The 21632-nt window shown below is 23.2% G+C and overlaps 2 protein-coding genes across 2 annotated transcripts in view; both read left to right on the plus strand.

Annotated features, from left to right (window-relative positions):
• LOC100203731 (Golgi SNAP receptor complex member 1) overlaps positions 1–590 on the plus strand; it is a 1570-nt gene extending 980 nt beyond the window's left edge. Inside the window, exon 1 of the mRNA XM_065800471.1 lies at positions 1–590. This exon is cut by the window's left edge and continues 980 nt beyond it. The gene's annotated coding sequence lies outside the window, so the exon portion shown is untranslated.
• LOC100200138 (basal body-orientation factor 1) lies at positions 477–19970 on the plus strand. The gene is made up of 15 exons (XM_065800470.1): positions 477–590; positions 1766–1882; positions 3500–3623; positions 4112–4177; positions 4720–4782; positions 8271–8351; positions 9421–9501; positions 9766–9836; positions 10022–10118; positions 10320–10436; positions 11781–11893; positions 17363–17453; positions 18825–18892; positions 18970–19224; positions 19645–19970. Exons 1-15 carry the CDS (start codon positions 538–540, stop codon positions 19787–19789), a joined length of 1542 nt encoding a protein of 513 aa, XP_065656542.1. The 5' UTR covers positions 477–537; the 3' UTR covers positions 19790–19970.
• Positions 19971–21632: the final 1662 nt, after the last annotated feature.

The raw sequence follows: 21632 nt of genomic DNA on the forward strand, positions 1-21632 counted from the left end.
TAACTTGTTTAACTAATCTGCTAACATTTAATCAACTTCAACAAAATAAATATTCTCTTTTATTTATTTTCTTATATTTTCTTTAATTTTATGCTACTAAAATGAATAGTTTCTAAATAAAAGTTTTATATGATTAGTTTTGCTACTGTTTTTTAAAAATTTGTGTCAAGATTGGATTTCACACCACACGATGATGCTACTGCGTTTTTTATTCGATAAAAATTATCAGAACATTTAAACTATTAACAAATTTTGGAATATTTATCAACAAAGAAATGTGGGATCTTACTAAAAATAAAGTTTTTATTTAAACAGTTTGCGCAACGTGTTATGTAAGAGTAAACAATTTGATGTCATATCTTGCAAATAAGAGCTATTGATCATTTGACATTTGTTATTCTATAATGTTGTATATTCTTTTGTGTTTTCTGATGAAAGCAAAAAATTTTAACTACGAATAAAATAATTTTTTTTTTAGTTATGTAATTGTTATCATAATTATTAAAATTTTATCATTGATTTTTATCAAAAAAAAACATGGTTAAAAAACAAAAGAAAAATAAATCACCAAGAAAGAAAAAAGAAAAAGAGTAGGTTTTAAAGTTCTTTAAGTTAAACAACTATATAAAATAGAAAATATAGATGAGATCGCTCTTTCATTCTTTTCTGTTAATAAGATTTTATTTTATTGCCTAATTTTTTAGCTCTTTTTTTTTTTTCTCCATATTTTTTGTTAGCTTTTTTTTTAACATTTTAACATTTATTATATGTCCTTGCAAACAATTTGAGTAAGTTCAACAAAATTTTAAAAAATAATCAAAGTTCTTTATATTCTTTTTCTTTCTATAAATTCTCTTTATAAATTCTGATCTTTAAAATATCTAGAATTTTTTTAACCCTTTTGTGACTGAGAAATTCATAAACATTGTTTTTGATACTAAATTAGATTAAAGCATTTATAATGGTGGTCAAACAAAAAAAAGATAAAACGAAATTGATAGTCTACTCAAAAGTTATTTAGCTTTTTGTATATGCAAAAATCGGGAACTTCCCCATAAAAAGTAGTTTATGAATTTGATTTTCAATTTCATTATCGGATTCCATATTGGTTTCACTAGATGATTTTTCATTAATTTTCTCTTCAGTCTTAAATTCTATATTTAAGTCTCTGTTTGCTTGCTCCTCCAAAAATAACTCTGAAAAAGCTTTGATTTTTAGGGTTCTTTTTAATGGATGGTGAATGTAAAAACTAACATTTGAATTGGTAAATCCTCAGATTAGAGTAGCAGTTCTCGATTATGCATTCTAAAATACTTTTAATTTGACAAAAGTCACCAAGATTAATATCTCTATCACTATCATCAAAGAGTATATCAAGAATCTTAATAATATCAGTATAATTTATCCTATTTTTAGCCATTTTTCAATTTTGATTTTTGAGTGATCTATAAAAGCAATAAACAAACAGTTTAAAGCATCAACTTAAAAAATTATAAAGGGAATTTTCCCTAATTGCTATAGATGTTTTGGAATATTCACTCTTCACAAAAGGGTTAAGTTACAAACTGTTTTGAAAAAAAATTCTTATAAGCATTTTTTAATATTATCACCTATTTTTTTATTGTATTGATCTTGCGATTGTAAATTGATTAGTTAAAAAATTGTTAATTAACAAAGTATTTTAGCTTCACTAATATTGATCCAAAGTATAAAATAAAAGATAGATTTTAATATTTAAATAGTGATAGGAAATTTATATTTGCAGAAAAAATGCATCAAAACAATTGGTTGATCAAGAGCTTGAGTTGAAACTTGCTAATGTTAAAACCCATATTTTGGAAAGTCAGTTATTGGCAGCTGAGGCTTCAAAATGTAATTACAGGTAGAATTTAATTACAAGTAATTACATTTCAAAATGTAATTACAGGTAGAATTTTTGTTTAAAATAGTGTATGAGTAGTTTGAAATAAGGTTCAAAAACCTGAGCTCAAACCTTTTAAGTGACTGGTGCCTGCGTACTTAATGCTTAGACTAAAACTTTTTAGAGGTTGAGTCTTGAGTCTAAACTTTACTGAGTGTTGAATCAGTTAGATCTAAAATTTTAAGCTTAACATATAAAGTGTAGATAGTTGTAGTTGTGTTTGTATTAAAAAGAATGTTTAAAAAAAATGTTTGCTAAATATTTTTAAAGATTTAAGAATTTTTACTGAAGATGAGTTACACGTTTATTTATTAATTCATATTATATATATACATATATATAGCAAGAATTTATAAATATATTATATTATATATATTTATTATTATATTTTATATTTTAGTATTTAAACATTTTTTTGAAGTCAGTATATATTTATTATTCTGTATATATGTATGTGTGTATATATATATATATATATATATATATATATATATATATATATATATATATATATATATATATATATATATATATATATATACACACACATATATAAAATATATGTATATGTATATTTCAGTATATTTTATATACTGAAGTACAGTATATAAAATATACTGTATAAAAAAATATTTAATATAATAATGAATATATATAATATAATATATTTATAAGTTTGTTCTATATATGTGTAGCACAAATTTATAAATAAACTATACAGCATGAATTAATAAATAAATGTGTAACTCATCTTCAGTTAAAAATCAACTATTTGCAGCTGTAGGAAAAAAATACTTGTCAATTCTATTTTTAAACGCATTAACTGATGGAGCTATTTTGCATGTCCATTTTTTATTGCCATTTTGCATCCCCATAATCAATATCAAATGACATTATTAAGTATAAAAATGAATTACAATATTTGTGTATATGTAAAAAATTGGGTTACATTGAGAATTTATGTTTAACAATACTTACCATAGTCACTTTTTTATTTTAATAAGTAATTACTATAAATTGCAAAAGAGTTATGTAAAGTAATTTATAATCAAATTAGAAATATAATAAAAAGATAAGATTATCAAGGAACAATACTATGTCGATTGTATAGGAATTTTAACTGTTTATAAAAAGAATTTTTTTCCGTTGCATTATGGATATCTTCCTTAACTTTGAAAACTCTGTCTATAAAGGAGATTTCATATTTTAGTGAAATTTTTGTGATGCAGTTTAAATTTGATATCTCTTCCAAAAAATCTTTAAGATAAAGTTGAAGTCTTATCTTCATATCATCATCATCATCATCATCATCATCATCATCATCATTATCATCATGATCATCATGATCATCATCATCATCATCATCATCATTATTGTCATCATCATTAACATCATCATCATCATCATCATCATCATCATCATCATCATCATCATTTTTCAAAATCTAGTTAAATCATTTTATTCTGATGTATTTAATGATGTTATTTGTTTTAATGAGAAAAATCAGTATTATCTTTTATCTATTTAAAATATATTTAAATTTTATTATATATTTAAACTGTTACCAATTTTTTAAAGAGAGAACACACAGATTCTTCTTCATGAAAATGAGAACTTACATCAAAGCGTTAAAGAAATAGAAAAAGATGCTATGGCTTATATAACTTTTCTCAAGAACGAGGTTGCACAAAAGGACATACAGGTAGTTTACATTTATAATTAAAAAAAAACTGTTTATGGAATAAAATATTCTAGAGTTTTTTTGTTTGTTTATTTAGTTTGTTTTTTATTTAAAATTTTTTTAAAATTTTAAATAAAATCAACTAAAATTACTGATACTGTTGTTAAAATGGTTTAAATAAAAATTTAAAAGATTTTTACATAATGCATAATTTTGGCGATTCATTTGTTTTTAATTATTATTATTTAAGAAGAGTCACTCTACTTAAATAATTTTAATTAAAAAGTTTAAAATGAATCTGACAAAATGATAACAATGAGAAATAAAGAATTGCAGGCCTACTTTTATAAACGATGTCTATATAAACTTTGAATTTTTTTTTTGTTTTTTTGTTTGTTTTTTTTCAATATTAAGAATATTTTATTTATAAATTTTTCAATATATATTATTTTATATTTTATTCTATTTTATATCTTATGTTATAAATATGTCAGCATTTAATTATTTAGATTCACAAGTTATTGAATGAAGTCGAAGAACTAAAAACAAGTAACCTAAAAGAAAAGCATAATTTAGTGAGAATATTTCTATTGATTCTTTACAACACCTATTATATTAATTATAAAATAATACAAATATGATAATAATATGAAATAATTACAAATGGAAACTTATTATCATAATTATGTCAAACTTCAGGTTAAACCAGCACTTATTTGAGTTTCCCACTCAGTTGGAGCAGTTTTTATTAATAAACTCATGCAAATATTTATCAGTTATTTGAACCTACAATTCATTTTTTTTTATTTGAGATGATTTTTTATTTCTGTTGATGAGAAACTCATTCCTGTCAGTTAATTAAATTTTTTCAAAGATTGTTATCTGAGATAGCAAGTGCAAATAGATTCAAAAGCTTGTGTCTTTTTTGACAACAGCAGTGAGATCAGACAAATCTCATAAATATTTATTTATTTATAAAAGATTGGTATTAATTCAAAATTTTTAGATTAGATTTAGGTTTTAGATGTTAATTCTTATATATATTTCTATATGGAGGTTTGAATAACTAGGAATTTGCTTTCAATGTTAATTAGTGACAAAAAACATTTTGTTTCAGATATCTGAAAGTACGTTAGAAATAGAAAGAATTCAAAAGTTATTGACTCAAAAAGAAAACGAGGTAACAAGATTTTATCTAATTTTCAAAATGTTATTATACATATTGCAGTTTCTCGCTTATTGACATTTTGGTATAATAGTATCAAATAATGAATGTGAAAAATAGGAACGATTAAGTTTTAAATTACAATTGTTAGATTTTCGATCAAATAAAAATAGTGACTATATAGTTATTTAAATTATTGGTTTTATTCAAAATGAAATGACAACATTTTAGAATGTTTATCTAAACAAGGTATATATTTAGAAGTCCTTTTTTTGGAAGGATTTTTATCTGTATTATAAAAATATTTATAGACAAATTTTAATTTTACAATTTGTTTGGACACAAAAGTAAGTTTTTCTTTTGTCGAGATACCAAGTTAATTTGTAGTTTCAACCATGGATGTCTGCCAAATAAAATTAAATATAAATGTTTATTATGAATCTTAGATTTGTATATATATTTTTAAATCCAACACCTATAGTTCCATAAAGAGAAGCCCTTACTGGTGATTTGTAGATAAGGACTAATTTTTTTATTTTATTATCACTAGAAGAATTATAAATAGTTTACAAGCTCCTTCAGTTTTTTTTGAGTTGAGGTTTTTATATCAGAATTTTCATTCTCCAAGGTAGGTATATATATACTCTGACTTTTGCTGGTTATGTTGGTGTTGCCTTCATATATTTAGCATGTTTTAAGTTTTAAAATGCTGCCTTAAATTTAGACATTTAAGAAAAGAAATATATATATATATATTAGAGATGTAACGGAGGTGTATCGGATGTGTAATAAATATTTGTCGAAGCCGGTGGTTTAAACTAAGACTTTCAATTCCCAGTTTATAAACAACTTTTAATAAATGTTTTAGTTTAACTTTTTAATACCAAAACAAAGTTGATAAAACTCTTAAGTTCGATAGAATGAACTACATTTTCACATTTGATCTTTGATATAACTTCTAATTTAAATCATCAGAACTTGAGAAAATCAATCGAGACTTGCCAAACCTATCGAAGCATGAGTTGAAGCATCTTTTTTATATATGCATTTTGCTATAAAATAGTTCTGTTCCAATAAAGTAAATTTGAAACTTTCCTTATACCTCTGATATACCTCCATTACATCCCTAATATATATATATATATATATATATATATATATATATATATATATATATATATATATATATATATATATATATATATATATATATATATATATATATATATATATATATATATATATATATATATATATATATATATATATATATATATATATAAAGACTTGCACATTGATCTTGAACTAGGTGATCTAAAGCAATGTGTCAGATTTGTTAAGGAAGATTTTTAATCAATAAAAATCAAAAATCTTGAATGGTCTTCTCAAAATCTCAATCCTATTAGACATCTTTGGAAATTCATCAATCAGCATTTAGTTGGTCAAAAATGAACCAACAAAGGCCATTTACTTGCTTTGATTAAAAAATGTTGGTATAATATTTCTCAGAATGTTCTTGTTAATTTAGTTGATTTAATGCTTTGCCGTTGTGATGCTGTTTTAAAGGTAAATGGATATGTCACCAAATGCCATCTTTTTATTGAAACTATTCTATTAAAAAGTTGAATTTTTGTAAGTTTTAGTAAATAGTTTTAAATCTTTTGAAAAAAATATTATTTGAATTTTGGAGACCTTTTTGAAAAAACAACTAAATTTTAATTAACCATTAAACTTTAGTTGTTGTTTTTTTTTTTAATATATATCTTTATAAGTCATATTATAAGATATGTATAAATATATTGAAGTATAAGTTAAATTCGATAAAAAAAAGACAGAGTATAAACTATATTAACAATATTTTACTGAACTATTATGGTCAGCGTCATCAGGTAATGAAAAAAAAAAAACTTTAAAAAACTACATAAAACGAAATGTTTTAAAAAAAGGCGTAAAATATAAAAACTAATAAAATAATATAATTGTGACGTCAGTTAAATTTTTGTCAAATTTGGTCCCCAAGTTCTTGTTTTAACATTATCCCCATCATCTCGATTGAGAACAACTTACCCTATTCCCAGCTCATTTTGAACTCTTGCTTTGTTAATCTCCAGAAAATTGCTAATTTTTTTGATCCTATATTCTAGAATGACTGCTAAGGTCTTAGGATTTAGTCAATCAAAGTTACCATGGCATATTCTAGAATGTTCTATGGCTTTTGAACTTGTCCAGTTTGTATTTGGTGTTCCACACTTCTTGAAATGGTTTGCTTATTTGTCTCGCCAGTATATATACTTCCGCATGAGTATATAATTTGGTAAACACCCAGGTTGAGATTTTAGATTATGCTTGGGTTGATGTTGGAGTTAAAGTGTACTTGAAAGTCCTAAAATCCATTCAGTATTTGTAATACAAATATCTAAAAAACTAAGTTGTTTTCTTTTGTTTTTTAGTTTAACAGTATATTTTATGGAGGGGTTTTGCTCATTAAAAGAAACAGTTCTTGTTTTTCTTTTGTATGAAAGCGAGCATGGGCATCATCTACATATCTTTTGTAAGTTATTGGTTAGAATGAATTAACAAAGGATGAAATGAATTTAAAATTTAACTGACATCACTATTATATTATTTTATTGGTATTTATATTTTACGTTTTTTAATTTCTTCTTTCTTAAATGGTTTGTTTTATGTAATTTTTTAAATGTTTTTTTCATTAACTGATGACACTGACCACAATAGATCAGCAAAATATTGTTAATATATTGTTAAATATTTCAAAATATTGTTAATATATTGTTAAATATTTCAAAAACACTTTTTACACTACCTTTTTTTATTGACTTCAAATTATATATTTATATATGTATTAGGGTGACCTTAAACATTTTTAATAAGTATTGGGACCCCCTAATTATGTTTTATATAATAAATTAACACTGAGTTTGAAAATTATTTATTTAAAATTTATTTATATATATATATATATATATATATATATATATATATATATATATATATATATATATATATATATATATATATATATATACAAACATATACATATAAATATAAATTAGTAAAAACAATCCAATTATTATTTTAACAGGCTGTTTCTCCTTTTAGTTATTTTGCAACAGTTACATCAACTACATAAAAATTAAAAAATTTAGAAATTAATTTAGATTTTTTATTCAGTAAATTTTCTTGGTCTAAATGAGTAATAATTTAAAATTATTCTTGCAGATATAGTAGACATTTTTTGGAAATGTTATTATAGGCAGACATAGTTTTCAGAATAGAACAGTTTAATTTAAAATTATATTTTTCCTTTTATATATATATATATATATATATATATATATATATATATATATATATATATATATATATATATATATATATATATATATATATATATATATATATATAAACACACTCACACATTTATAAATGTTTTTTATACAGTGGTTTATTTATTCTATAAGAGAAAACTTATTTTTCTTTAGATAAAATTAATGAAAACTGAGTTGAGGTTGGTAAAAGAATTTCAGATTCAAAGAGTACTTATGGAGGCAGAATTACATGATGTATGTGAAATTTAAGTAAATTTGAAACATTACGATAAGTTTATGATGTGACATTCTTTATTATTTAACAGGTAGTATAAAAATAATTGATTCAATGGAAAATAATTTTTTATGTGTTTCAAAATTTGATATTGTTTTATTAATTTTATTACTTGTTGTGTTGCAATCAAAATGAAAATCTTTATTTTGATTTATGTTATATGATCATAACTGTTGTTATTTTATAAAAAAGTTGATAGATAAGTTTACTTTTTTATAAAATAAAAGACCAGAATAGCAACTAATTAAACATTTTTTATAATAGTATATATATATAGTAACTAATATAGTTACTAATAGTAACTATAGTAACTAATTAACAGAATAGCAACTAATTAACAGAAGATGATTTTTATCAAGACTTAAATGTAGAGCAACATCATCACCAAATAAAGTCACTGAGGTAGTGAGATTTTTAGGTTATTGATGTAGTAAAGAAGCATAATGTGGACACTTGTTAGTTAGAAAGTATAATATACTTGTTTGGAGAATAAAATCTCTAAAGTTTTTAAGAATAAAATTTACAAATTTTTTAATTACTTTTTTTATTAAAATTTAATTTTAATTTTAATTACTTTTTTTATTAAAATTATTTAAAAAAATTTTTAGCAAAATTTATTTTTTAATTATGTGGGATCTGAGATAAAATACCAGTTTTGATGTTAAAAAAGGCATAAAAAATTAACTTCTATTTGTGGGACATTAAAAAAAGGCTTTTGTGGGACATTGAAAAGGGAGTGCTAGTAATGTTTTAAGGAAATCAAAAACGTATAAAAGGTTACCTTCATTTTGTAGTCTTTTGTGGGTCATTAGACAATATTTTTTTTGCATTAATTTTTTGCATTTAAAAAAAGCCATTTATTTTCAACAAAAAAAAAAAATTTCAAGTTGTATATTTAAACTTTTTCTTATGGAAGACATTATTTTCAACAAAAAATCTCTTTAGTTGTTGATATTTAAAAGTTTTAAACACTTAGTATATATACTTTTTTTATATTATTTTAAATAAAATTTATTCTAATATTTTCAGATAAAGGAGAAGTACCTGTCAAGTGAAAAGAAGTGGGAACTTAAGTTAAGCAGAATGGAAGAAAAGTTTTTTGAAGAAAAGGTTTATGTATTTTCAGTAAACAATTAATTAATGGCAAGTTGTTAATAAATAATGTTAAGTCATTTAATTTTTTTGTGTGGAATTGCATAAATTATCTACATAATAAATTAAGTTCATATTTTATAAAGTATCACATATAAAATTGTTTAAGAAAGATGTTGAGGTTGTTTAGTCTTTTGTAATGTTTGAAATGAAGTTTTAAAATAATGTTGAGATTTTTAGTCTATTTAGTAATGTTTGAAATTTTAAACATGATTTTCATAGATTTGGTTAAAGCATGATGCTGAAATCAAGTTGACAGAATTAACAGAGAAAGTTCATGCAGAAGCAATAAAGTAAGTTGTTTTTTAGATAAAGTAAGTTATTTCTTAAATAAAGTAAGTTATTTTTTTTTTATGTTTGGGTACAAACAAAAGCTTTATTTTGATTTAATTCTGTATTATTGATATTTTTTAAGTATTTGTTTTTACTTAAAATCTAGTAAAGCTTTTATTACTTTTTAAAAGTTTTTTCTCTTAAGTAACATTGATGAGACAACAAAATCTATTTACAAAAAGAATTTTGAGTTAGTTAAATCATTAGAATACTACATTAAAATGTCAGAATCGCTGTCACAGGTACACAGTATATTTATATTACAACAAGTTGTTGTGTTTAATTTTTAGAAGCAAGTTGCTGTGTTTAATTGTTAGAAGCAAGTTGTTGTATTTAATTATTAGAAGCAAGTTGTTGTGTTTAAAATTATAGAATTCAGTTTTTGTGATTTTTGAGAGATTGTTTGACATGAATTTGTTATTTATGTTTTCTTTGTTTTTTAGTCGACAACTGTATTGGTTAATGAGAAGAAAAAACTTTTAAATGAACGAGAAACTAACAATTTAATGGTTGAGGAAAAAATTAGCCAAGCTAATTGTTTGCGCAAGATTATTAAACAAGTATATTTATATCTGTTTACAATATTTTTTCAACATTTAAAATGATTTTTAATAAGTGTGTTATTCAATTTTCAAATGCATTATTAGGAATTATTTATAATTTAATAAAATATTATGTTTAATATACAGGGTTTTAAAACTAAATCCTGAACTCACTTCGGTTCACACACTCTGGTTCAATATTATTTTAAATAATAGTTTGTAAAATATAAATAAAATATATTTTAATATAATATAAAAGTTCATAAAACATTAAAATTAGATTCAATATTTGTGCTATATACACTTAGTTCATCACCAGGATTTATATTTGGGAAGTACTACTATTAAAGGTTTTTTTTATTTGTTTGCTATGGATACCTAATTTAACATAGCAACAAACTTTTTTTGGTAGTTGCAGTGTTTATTTGTGCTATGTACAGTATATTTGGTACATGTGTTTACATTTCTTAGATTCTCACATGTAAAAAAAAGGGTTTTATCACTACCTGGCCCACTGTGCAATCTTAGTTTTATAGATACAGTTAATTTTATTTTTTAATATTTACTTTAATTTTACGCAAAAAAAATATATGGTTTTTTGCTTTCTTGTTCTATAGATACATGTCAGTTTTAATAAATGTACAACACTTTAAGCTTTAAGTGATATAGAAAAAATTTGATTGTTTTATGGTGTTGATTGTTTTATGATGTTGATTATTTAGCGAGAGAAAAACCCAGTAATCTGACTTTAGATTACCAACAGAGCAATTCAAATGTGTGGGTGATTTAAATTTCTTACAATAGTTACTTTTTTTCAATTACTGCAGATGGAAATAGAGTTGACTTCATTTTTTTTTTTTTTAAAAAAAACAAAGTAATTGATGAAATACCTTAGTTATGTGAATACAGTTCATGCATTTTATAAGTTTTTATGGCATTTTTATATAACCTCACTCCAAAAAAGTGATTCAGAAAAATTAAACAATTTACACATCACTCCAAAAAAGTGATTCAGAAAATTTATACAATTTACACCTCACTCGAAAAAACTGATTCAAAAAAATTAAAGAAATTAAGTTATTATAAACATTTTATGTTATACAAAATTGTTTAGGGTTTTATTTTATTTTTAATTAGATTTTTTAATTCTTATTTAAAAATTTAATTCAAAATATTTTTCGTTTATCGAAAAATTGTTGATTAACTGACAAATTTTAACAAGTTTAACCAAGTAGCAACGAAAAATAACCAGAATTTGTTGATTTATGAAATCAATAATTTTTTAGATTTTTTATCATTTAGCTTTTTAAGTCTTTGAGGAAATATTTTTCTCTTGTTTAAAAAAATTAATTTTGTATTTAGCTCGAAGTCAAATTTTACAGACTTGAGAAAGAGCTTTCGCAAGTTCTTTCTAATAATAAGCTGAAAAATTCTTTCATGACGAAAAAGCATAATGAAGAACAAGAGTCTGATAAGTAAATTTTAACTTATGTTACTATTCAACTTATGTTAATATTTAATATAATAGTACTATGTTATCATAACAAGCACAGGATATGGTACCGTACATACTACATAATACTAATATCTGTATAAAATAAAACTAATAAATAGGTTAAACATATGAGGGGCACTACCACATCGACTGATAAATAAGTAAACATGCAATAAGTGCTGCTAAATTGACTGAAAAATAGGTAGAACATGTGAGGAGTGCTGCTACATCGACTGAATGTTTTAGTTTGGACAGGCAATCTATCAGTTTTAAATAAAAAGCTTTTTAAACTCTTTAAACTTTTTCTGGTCTTTATTTATTTTTAAAAAAAAGCATGAAATTTACGCTTTATGGTAAAAATTAAGAATGACCAAGCAAGTGCGTGTGTGCATATATATATAATATATATATATATATATATATATATATATATATATATATATATATATATATATATCAGGCCTTGTTAAGAAGTGTTATGCAGCTCGCATTTTGTCTGGGAAAAGGCAATTTGCCTACGCGTTCAGCAGTTTTGCGCTACGCAAAAACTTTTATCTTTTAGAATATTTAAAGTATCTTTTGATGTCTTTAACATGACGTTTATTCAGAAAAAATAAAGTCATAAGTAAAAAACATTTAACCGCAATTGTAAACTAATAGATTTTTTGTTAAAGAACAGTTTGTTTAATAATTTTTTTTGTTGTTGTTAAAAATTAGTTAAAAAAATTAAAGTGTTTTAAGTTTTATCTTAAGAAAATTAGATATATAAATTCCTTTTTAAATATAAAAATTATTTTTTGTTATAATGGTTTAAAAAATGCACGATTTATTTTGATGTAAATATTTTATTAATAAGATATTTTGTTTATTGTTAATTCAATAACAAAGTTTTAATGATGTTCGTTTAATTTATGAAAATAAATTATGATCACGAATGCGTTATCAGTAACTGATAAATGATAAAAAAAAACTCTTTATTGTTTAAAAACATTATTAAAAAGAGTTCACAAAATAAATAAGAAAAAATTTATTAACACTTAATAAAATAACCAAAAACCAACTGTAAAATTATAAGAAAATAAACAAATATTATTTTACGTTTTATAAAAAAAATATTTTTTTCAAAATAAAATTTAGTTCATATTTGAAAAAAATAATAAAAATATTTTTTTTAATACGAACTTAAATTTTATTTGTAACTTGTTATAGTGAGAAAAAAAAAACTGTTTGTATGATTTTGTACAATATAACTTCTAACAATACAAAATATATTTGCTGAGTTGAGTTTCTAAGAAATGCGCTACGCATTTTCGTTATGCAGCGAAATCTCGTAACAAGGCCTGATATATATACATACATACATACATTCATACATACATACATACATACATACATACATACATACATACATACATACATACATACATACATACATACATACATACATACATATATATATATATATATATATATATATATATATATATATATATATATATATATATATAAATCTATGTATATATATATATACATACATATATGTGTGTGTGTGTGTGTGTGTGTGTGTGTGTGTGTGTGTGTGTGTGTGTGTGTGTGTGTGTGTGTGTGTGTGTGTGTATATATATATATATATATATATATATATATATATATAAATATATATATATATACATATATATGTGTGTGTGTGTATATATATATATATATATATATATATATATATATATATATATATATATATATATATATATATATTAATTAGTAAAAAACACTTATCTAACTTTTATCTTCGACTTGAAGTTTCACCATTGCTGGATCATCAGGAAGAGAACTCTTCCTGATGATCCAGCAATGGTGAAACTTCAAGTCGAAGATAAAAGTTAGATAAGTGTTTTTTACTAATTAATTATTGCTCTGTTCTTTAAGACCATTGAGCACTCTATTTGTAAAATACACTAACATAATTTACATATATATATATATATATATATATATATATATATATTGATAAATGTTGTATACTATTGGAAATACAACTCTCGTCTGTTTAAGAGTAATCAATATCTTTTTTTTAAAAAATAGATTAAATTATACTAAAATAATTTAAATGAAAAAATACAACTTTATAATCAAACTTGAGGTTTTATGCCTTTTAGCACCCATCAGCCATATTATTCAAAAGTATAAAATAAAAACTATTATAAAAAATACAACTTTAGCGTTGCAACAGTAGGGTTGTTTTTTAAATAACCCTACTGTTCGTCTGATAAACACAGCTAAGAATGAAGTTGTTAGAATAAGTAAACAAATTTCATCAGGTATTAACACCAACCTAAGAAATAATTTGCAGTTAAATCAGTGGAATAGTACACGAAATGTAATAAATTGGTTCAAAAACATCTATGGCAAACATTTTTATAAATTCCTTATTTTCAACACCGTTGACTTTTACCCTTCTATTAATCAAACCAACTTATCTTTGATTCCATTAACTTCGAAGAACAAATATCATTGCAGATCATAAATCTTTAATTCTCCGCGCATGTAATACTTTATGATTTACCAATGACCAAGTTTGGATAAAAAATTAAGCAGTTTATTTGATGGAGTGCATTAGATGGAGCGGAAGTGTGAGTTAGTTGGTATTTTTCTTCTTTTCCAGATTTTTCAATTTTATAGCAATTCAATTTTATAGAGATGATGGCTTAGCCATGTTTAAAAACACAAGTGGTCTGAAAATGGAAAAAATTAAGAAGCATTTTACTCAAATATTTAAACAAAACAACCTCAGTATTTCCATTCAATCTAGTTTGAAAACTGTTAATTACCTTGATGTTTCATTAAATCTTAACAACTGCAGTTTTCAATCTTACCATAAACCTGATAGCACATTAAATTATATCCATGCTAGTTTCAACCATCCACCAACCATTTTAAAACAACTACCAACCTCAATTGAACATAGATTATATTCCTTTAATTCTTCAAACAAAAAATTTTTTTAAGACTGCTATTTTTATAATATATATATCCTTTTCTAAGACTGGCGATTAGCAAATATTGGATCACATATATTAGACGTCAAGTGCTGTTGCAACGCTAAACTTGTATTTTTTGTTTTTATTTTGTATTTTAAAATAATATGGATGATGATTGTCGAAAGACATGAAACTTTAATAAAGTTATAATTATATTATACTATAAAGTTATATTTTTTTTTTTTCTTTATATATATATATATATATATATATATATATATATATATATATATATATATATATATATTGATAAATGTTGTATATTGCTGGAAATACAACTCTTGTCTGTTTAAGAGTGATCAATATCTTTTTGAAAAAAATAGATCAAATAATATTAAAATATTTTAAATGAGAAAATACAACTTTATAATGGAACTTGAAGTTTCATGCCATTCGGCAATCATCAGCCATATAAATAATATGGAATAAATAAATATTATGGAATAATATATAATAATAATAAATATAATAATAAATAATATGGAATAATATGGCTGATTATTGCTAAATGGCATGAAACTTCAAGTTCCATTATAAAGTTGTATTTTCTCATTTAAAATATTTAATATATCTATATACATATATATATATATATATATATATATATATATATATATATATATATATATATATATATATATATATATATATATATATATATATATATATATGTCAGGCCTTGTTTTAAAGTGTTATGTGTAGAGTAGTTTATGTACGCCATAAGCGATTTTACATAAGCAGTAAGCAATTTTGGTTAAGCAACTTTTCATCATTTTTTAACTTTTAAATTATTCTATAAGCGGTAAGATAAAAGAAGTAATTAATTTTTAAAAAAAGCACATTAACTTTTGAATGACGTTTTTGTGAAAACATTTGTTACAAAAGTTTGAATAATAATTAGATATTTATTAATGAAAAAATTTACTATTTACTAATGAAATAAAGTTAAAAATTTATTCTTATTTTGTTTTTATTTTATTGTAATGATTGATTTTTTTGCTTGAAAAATGCTAATACTTTAAGCTTAAAGCAAAATCATAATAATATAATTTAATTCTGATAAAAATATGTTTAACTTTAAAACTAATTTAATAAAAATATATATGATTTTATTCTGATAAAAAATATATATAATTTAATTTAGATTTAAAAAATATATAATTCAATTTTGATTTTAAAAATATATTTAAGTTAGTTAAAATTAAAGTTAATGCTTAGGTTTAACTTAATTGTCAAATTTACTTAAAAGTATTTCTAAATATTGTTATTGTGTATATATATATATATATATATATATATATATATATATATATATATATATATATATAGATATATTTATATATATATATATTAAATATGTGTCGGAACCAGTTTATGCCAAGTCCCCGATTCCGGGCACCTGGAAGAAAAAACCTGGTCTGAGTCCGGGTACCCGGCACTGATTCTATATTAAAAAGTTGGAATCAAATCTTGGGAAATCTCTTTCACTGAATTTTTTTTTCACAAAATAATTTTTTTTGTTTCCTTACTTTCATAATTGATCCCTCCCCCACATCTCATATATGCCATTTGCAGAATCCTGCTCCCGCATCTGAGCGTACGTACTTTATGGACGATTCCTAACTTGCTGTCTTACATCATTAATGCCAAAATCATCAAGAGGCTTTAACATTTAAATTAAATTATGGATGATTCCTAACTTGCTGTCTTATGTCATTAATGCCAAAATCATCAAGAGAGCTTTAAAATTAAAATCAACTTTAAATACTGTTCCGGCTACCTAATTTTCGTTTTATAATTGTGGTATTAAAAATGATTTATGTTTTCTTATAGTTTGTTGCTAAATAATTGCTAATATGCGCTAATTAATCAAAAGTTATGTTGTGGAGAATAAAAAATATGTTATAGAGAATAAAAGTTATGTTATGGAGAATAAAAGTTATGTTATGGAGAATAAAAGATTAAGATTGAGACAGAATTGCAAAAAAAAAAAAAAAAAAAAAAGAGTAGGCCTCCTTGACTGTAGTTTGAATAAAATGCAAAAAAAATTTTCCAGTGAGACAATCTATATTGAGCAAATAGGGCTTTGTGCTTATAGACTATATAACACTCTTAGACTTATATCAAGAAGTTTGGTTGAAGTTAAAACTAAAAGCAATTCTGTTAATAATATTTTGACACAATTTAAAGTATCACTTAAACATTTAGTTACAGCATTTAACTTTAACACTTAAACATATAGTTACATACATTTGCAAATTCTTAAATTAGTTTGAAATAAGTGGAAAAAATTATTTGCACGTGTGTCATCATAAGGAAGCTCTATAGCATTTGCTAAAAGAACATGCTTGCTAAAAGAAGCTTCCAAAATATTAATATTATAAATATTTTTGTTACTTTACAATTTAAAGATTAGAAGTTATGCGTCTGCATGGTATTATTCAGACAAAGAACAAAGAACTTAAAAGCATGAAAATACTGTCTAAAAAAATAGTTGATGAGGTGATTTTTTAATTTTGTTCATAACATATCTTATTATTAAAAAAGTTCAAGTTAAGAACCAGTGAGTATTTTTATTGTCTTTGACCGTATGTGAAGGATTCAAATAAAAAACTTTTTGAATTAAAATTTCACCTTTTGTATTTTTTGTGATCATGTGTTTTTTACAAATAGTTGAAAAAGTTTACTTTATTTACACTATTCTCTCCTAAGATTGCCAGATTAAATTATAGCTAAATTTTGTTTTTGTTATTTACTATTTGTTTTGTTAAAGTGTTTAAGGTGATTTTTAAAATTTAAACTTACTTTCAAATATTTAATTTTTATATATAAAAAACTGTGTTAAAAAAGTATATAAAAAAATATGTTAATAATAATAAAATAACAATAAATGGAAAAAATTTTAAATCTTAACCCTTTTTGGACAGCAAAATTTGTTTTCATAAATTCTTTTAAAGAATTTTTAAATGGAAAAATTTAGTTACTTTTATACAAAAATGCTTTTTGTACAGTTTTTAACCGCTGGTCATATTGATTCAACTCTACGCAGAAAAAGTGTTTAAAATCTCAAAAAGCATTTTGTATATATAAGCACATATCAATGGTTGATAGCTTCAATTTAGCCTCCTAAAGAGTCTTTTTCTATTCTTCATACAAGACACCCTATTAAAATTTTAAAGAGTATATAAATTTGAAAAAATCTGATCAAAATAAACAGGTTTTTAATTATGCAATTTTTCTCCACTTTTTACTTTTATTTCATGTTTTCTGCTCCATATTTTATTTGTTCACCTTTTTTTTTACATAATAATATAAAAACTTAATAATTAAATAAATTACATAATAATTTTTAAAACAGGTTCGGTTTTGTACTTTTTGAAGTGTTTTTATGTCTTTGTTTTATATAACTCTAACTTTTTTCATCTTGATTACTATTTCATCTATATTTATACTCGAGGTCATTTAGTTTAGGCAAATTAAAATGTCAATCTTTGCAATTGTTATTTATCTCAGAGTTGTTAACAATTAGCATAACTTGCTAGTTGATCTTGTGTGCCAAAAATATCAAAAGATTTAAAATCAAAATTAACTCCTTCAGTTTTGAAACTACTGCAAATCTCACAAACTAATTTTCGTTTTGTAATTTGAGATATTGTATTTCTTATTTTTCTAGTTTTTATTACATTTATTATTTAATTTAGAGTCACAAAATTTTAAATGCTGGAAGTTAGGATTTTGAATCCAAGGAAATTTCAATTTTAAAGTTTTTATTTTAATCATTTGCATAAAACATAAGATAAATGCTCTATTTTTTGATTTTATCTATATGTTGGTATAAATTCTTATATTAGTATTTTATTTCAAAACATTTAGCGATCAGAAATAGAAAAATTTTTAATTGAATCATTGGAATATGTCAAAAATGAAATTGTCAAGAACAGGTAAAATATTTATAATATGTTGTTAATTTGTTTAGTTAATCAATTTTTGTATTGTCAATTGTTATTTTTAATTTCAGGTCACGGTTTAAGCGAGATGCTGAAATGGTTTATAATAAACAGATGCGTTCAGCTCACGCAAACCTTGCCGATTTTCCAAAAATATGTAATTTTAAACATTACAAATTTAGCACGAACAATATATTTTGTTATTTAAAGGATGCTGAAAGTTGGGATGGTATTAGTGACAAAGTTGATATATCTTGTCTCACTTGGGAGCAAAGGGAGAAAGTATTGAGGCTATTGTTTGCTAAAATAAATGGTTTATCTTTTAGGTTCGTTTTTTGTATTTTTTTTAAATATTTTTTTATTCCTGATTGTTCGCAGAGACAATTTGTCTTAAGTAGGTAAGCCAGCTAACAAACTGACTCGGGTAGGCCAGGCCAACTAATTGAAATAAAAAAAATCAATTTAGACTTTTAAATTTAATTTAAAGCACTGACTTTAGTCATTGAAATAAAAAACTTCGATTTTTATATAAAATCTTTTATTTTAAATTTAAGTTTTTATAATTTTATAACAACATGCTGAGCGAAATGTTGTCGATGTGCAAAATGCAAAATTAAATCTTACGTTATCGTTTAAAAACCTTTAGAGTGAAATTGCGCGAAATACAATATTCATTTTTTATAACATTAATTTTTATAAATACGAATTTAATTTAATAATTTTAATGTCATAATTATTTTTATCAGTAACGAAGAGGCTTTTGTGAAAACTAGAGAATCTCTTCCTTCAATTCCTCTGGTTAGAAATACAACAGAAAATAAAATAGCACTCAACTCCGGCACGAAAACATTTTTAACGGAAGCTGACGAATTACCGGAAGTTATCAATTGATGAACGTATATACTAAAATTTCAATTTTACTAGTTAGTTTTGTAATTTACTGTTAATCAATCAATATTGCGTTTAATACACGTCCTCTGTCAATGCTTAAAAGTAGAAGTTGTTATGACAAATATATTAAAGTACTTGTAAATTTTGATTTTCTAAACGAGAAAAAAAAAAGATTAATCGATGTGTGGAGTTTTTATGCAAATTAGTTTTTAGGAATGGGTCTAGAGGGTAGGTTTTTATGCATTAGTTTCGATTAACAGTCATTCATCCTCTGAGTATTAAATCTGTCTTCTTAAACGTTCTTAGTACGTTTTTATTTTGTCCAAAGCCTTCGTCTATAATTGTTTGGGTCTTAACGTGACTTTCCATGGATGGTTTTATTTTAAAAGGTTTTATTTTAAAAGTGTAATCATTTTACGAGTGTAAATCATTCAAAACAGGATTAAATAACATGACAATAACGAAAGAAATATGAATTTGTTAATTTTTTTTTATTTACTACATAACAAAGCTTATTTTTAATTATTTTCGTTCAAGTTTTGTTTTTTTTTAAAAGAAAACTTAAACGAAAGTTTATACAAATATCTAACTCACCTAAACTTTAAATTATGTAATGTTAAAACATATCAAGTTTTACAGTTAGTTTTGCTTTCACTTGAAAATCGGATTTGGTCAAAATCTCCTTAATATTGATCTACAACATTTATTTCTGTTTTTCAAAATCTTATTTATTTGATAGTTTTGAAATTTTCTTTCTATATATGCCAGTGTGGCCGTGTGGTCAGATCGCCGAGCTTCTAAACAATAAAAGCCGTAGAATTTATTTATTTTTTTAATACAAAATAAAGCACTTTTGAATTTTATCTTATTTTGAAAATGATGTTTTATTTTAATAAGAGACTAGAGGGGCTCTATGAAAAGGTTGTGATGATAAACGCATCATCCTTTGAGTCCCTGACTGATTATAACTATATATATATATATATATATATATATATATATATATATATATATATATATATATATATATATATATATATACACTTAATAATAAAAAAAATAAAAACGTATTTATCAGGGTTTTTATGTTTACAATGTTATTTATTTTTTTACATGATTATACGAAAATTGTAATATTGTTTAATCAGCAAAATAAAAGTTATAAAAAAAATTGAAAATATATTGTGCTATGGGGCAGATTTGAATCCTCGCAAAACGGCACCGATGACAGTGCATTAAACCACTGATCTTTCCTATTTATGCATTTAATTAAAAAACAAATCATTTTATAAACTCTTATGCCGATTGCAACTAATCAACACTTTTCAAACGGGTTTAAAATGCATTTTTATTGCAAAAAGATTTAAATTTTATTGCATTTTAAAAAAATATCAGATATACGGAAAAGCAAAATTGACATATAAAAGTTTTTCTTGGCTTAACTTTTAGATTAGTGTTTTATAGCTTGGACCACGTCTATATTTTTTAATGGTCTAAGATCTTCCTAATTTTGAAATTTGTATAGCGTTACGTACAAACATCTGTAAATGTAAATGTCTTTAGCATATGTTAATTTTCAGGCAGTAAATGGAACAGTCGTGTATTATATATTTATAAAATGAGAAAACTTTTATTTTAAAAATTAAAATCTTTTTTGCTAATTTATTGCAAAAGGAAAGGGTTTAAACGCGCCGAAACGACATTGATGACAACGCACTAAACAACTGAGGTGTCAATGATATGCGTTTTGGAGAAAAGAAAACCTAATTATAAATCTCTTATAAGCTCTACGTATGCGGAAAAAATGCGCATGTTTATATTTTACCTCCTAAAGCGTGAATTA

Source organism: Hydra vulgaris, chromosome 06, assembly GCF_038396675.1.
Source record: "Hydra vulgaris chromosome 06, alternate assembly HydraT2T_AEP".
In the NCBI taxonomy this organism is placed as follows: Eukaryota; Metazoa; Cnidaria; class Hydrozoa; order Anthoathecata; family Hydridae; genus Hydra; species Hydra vulgaris.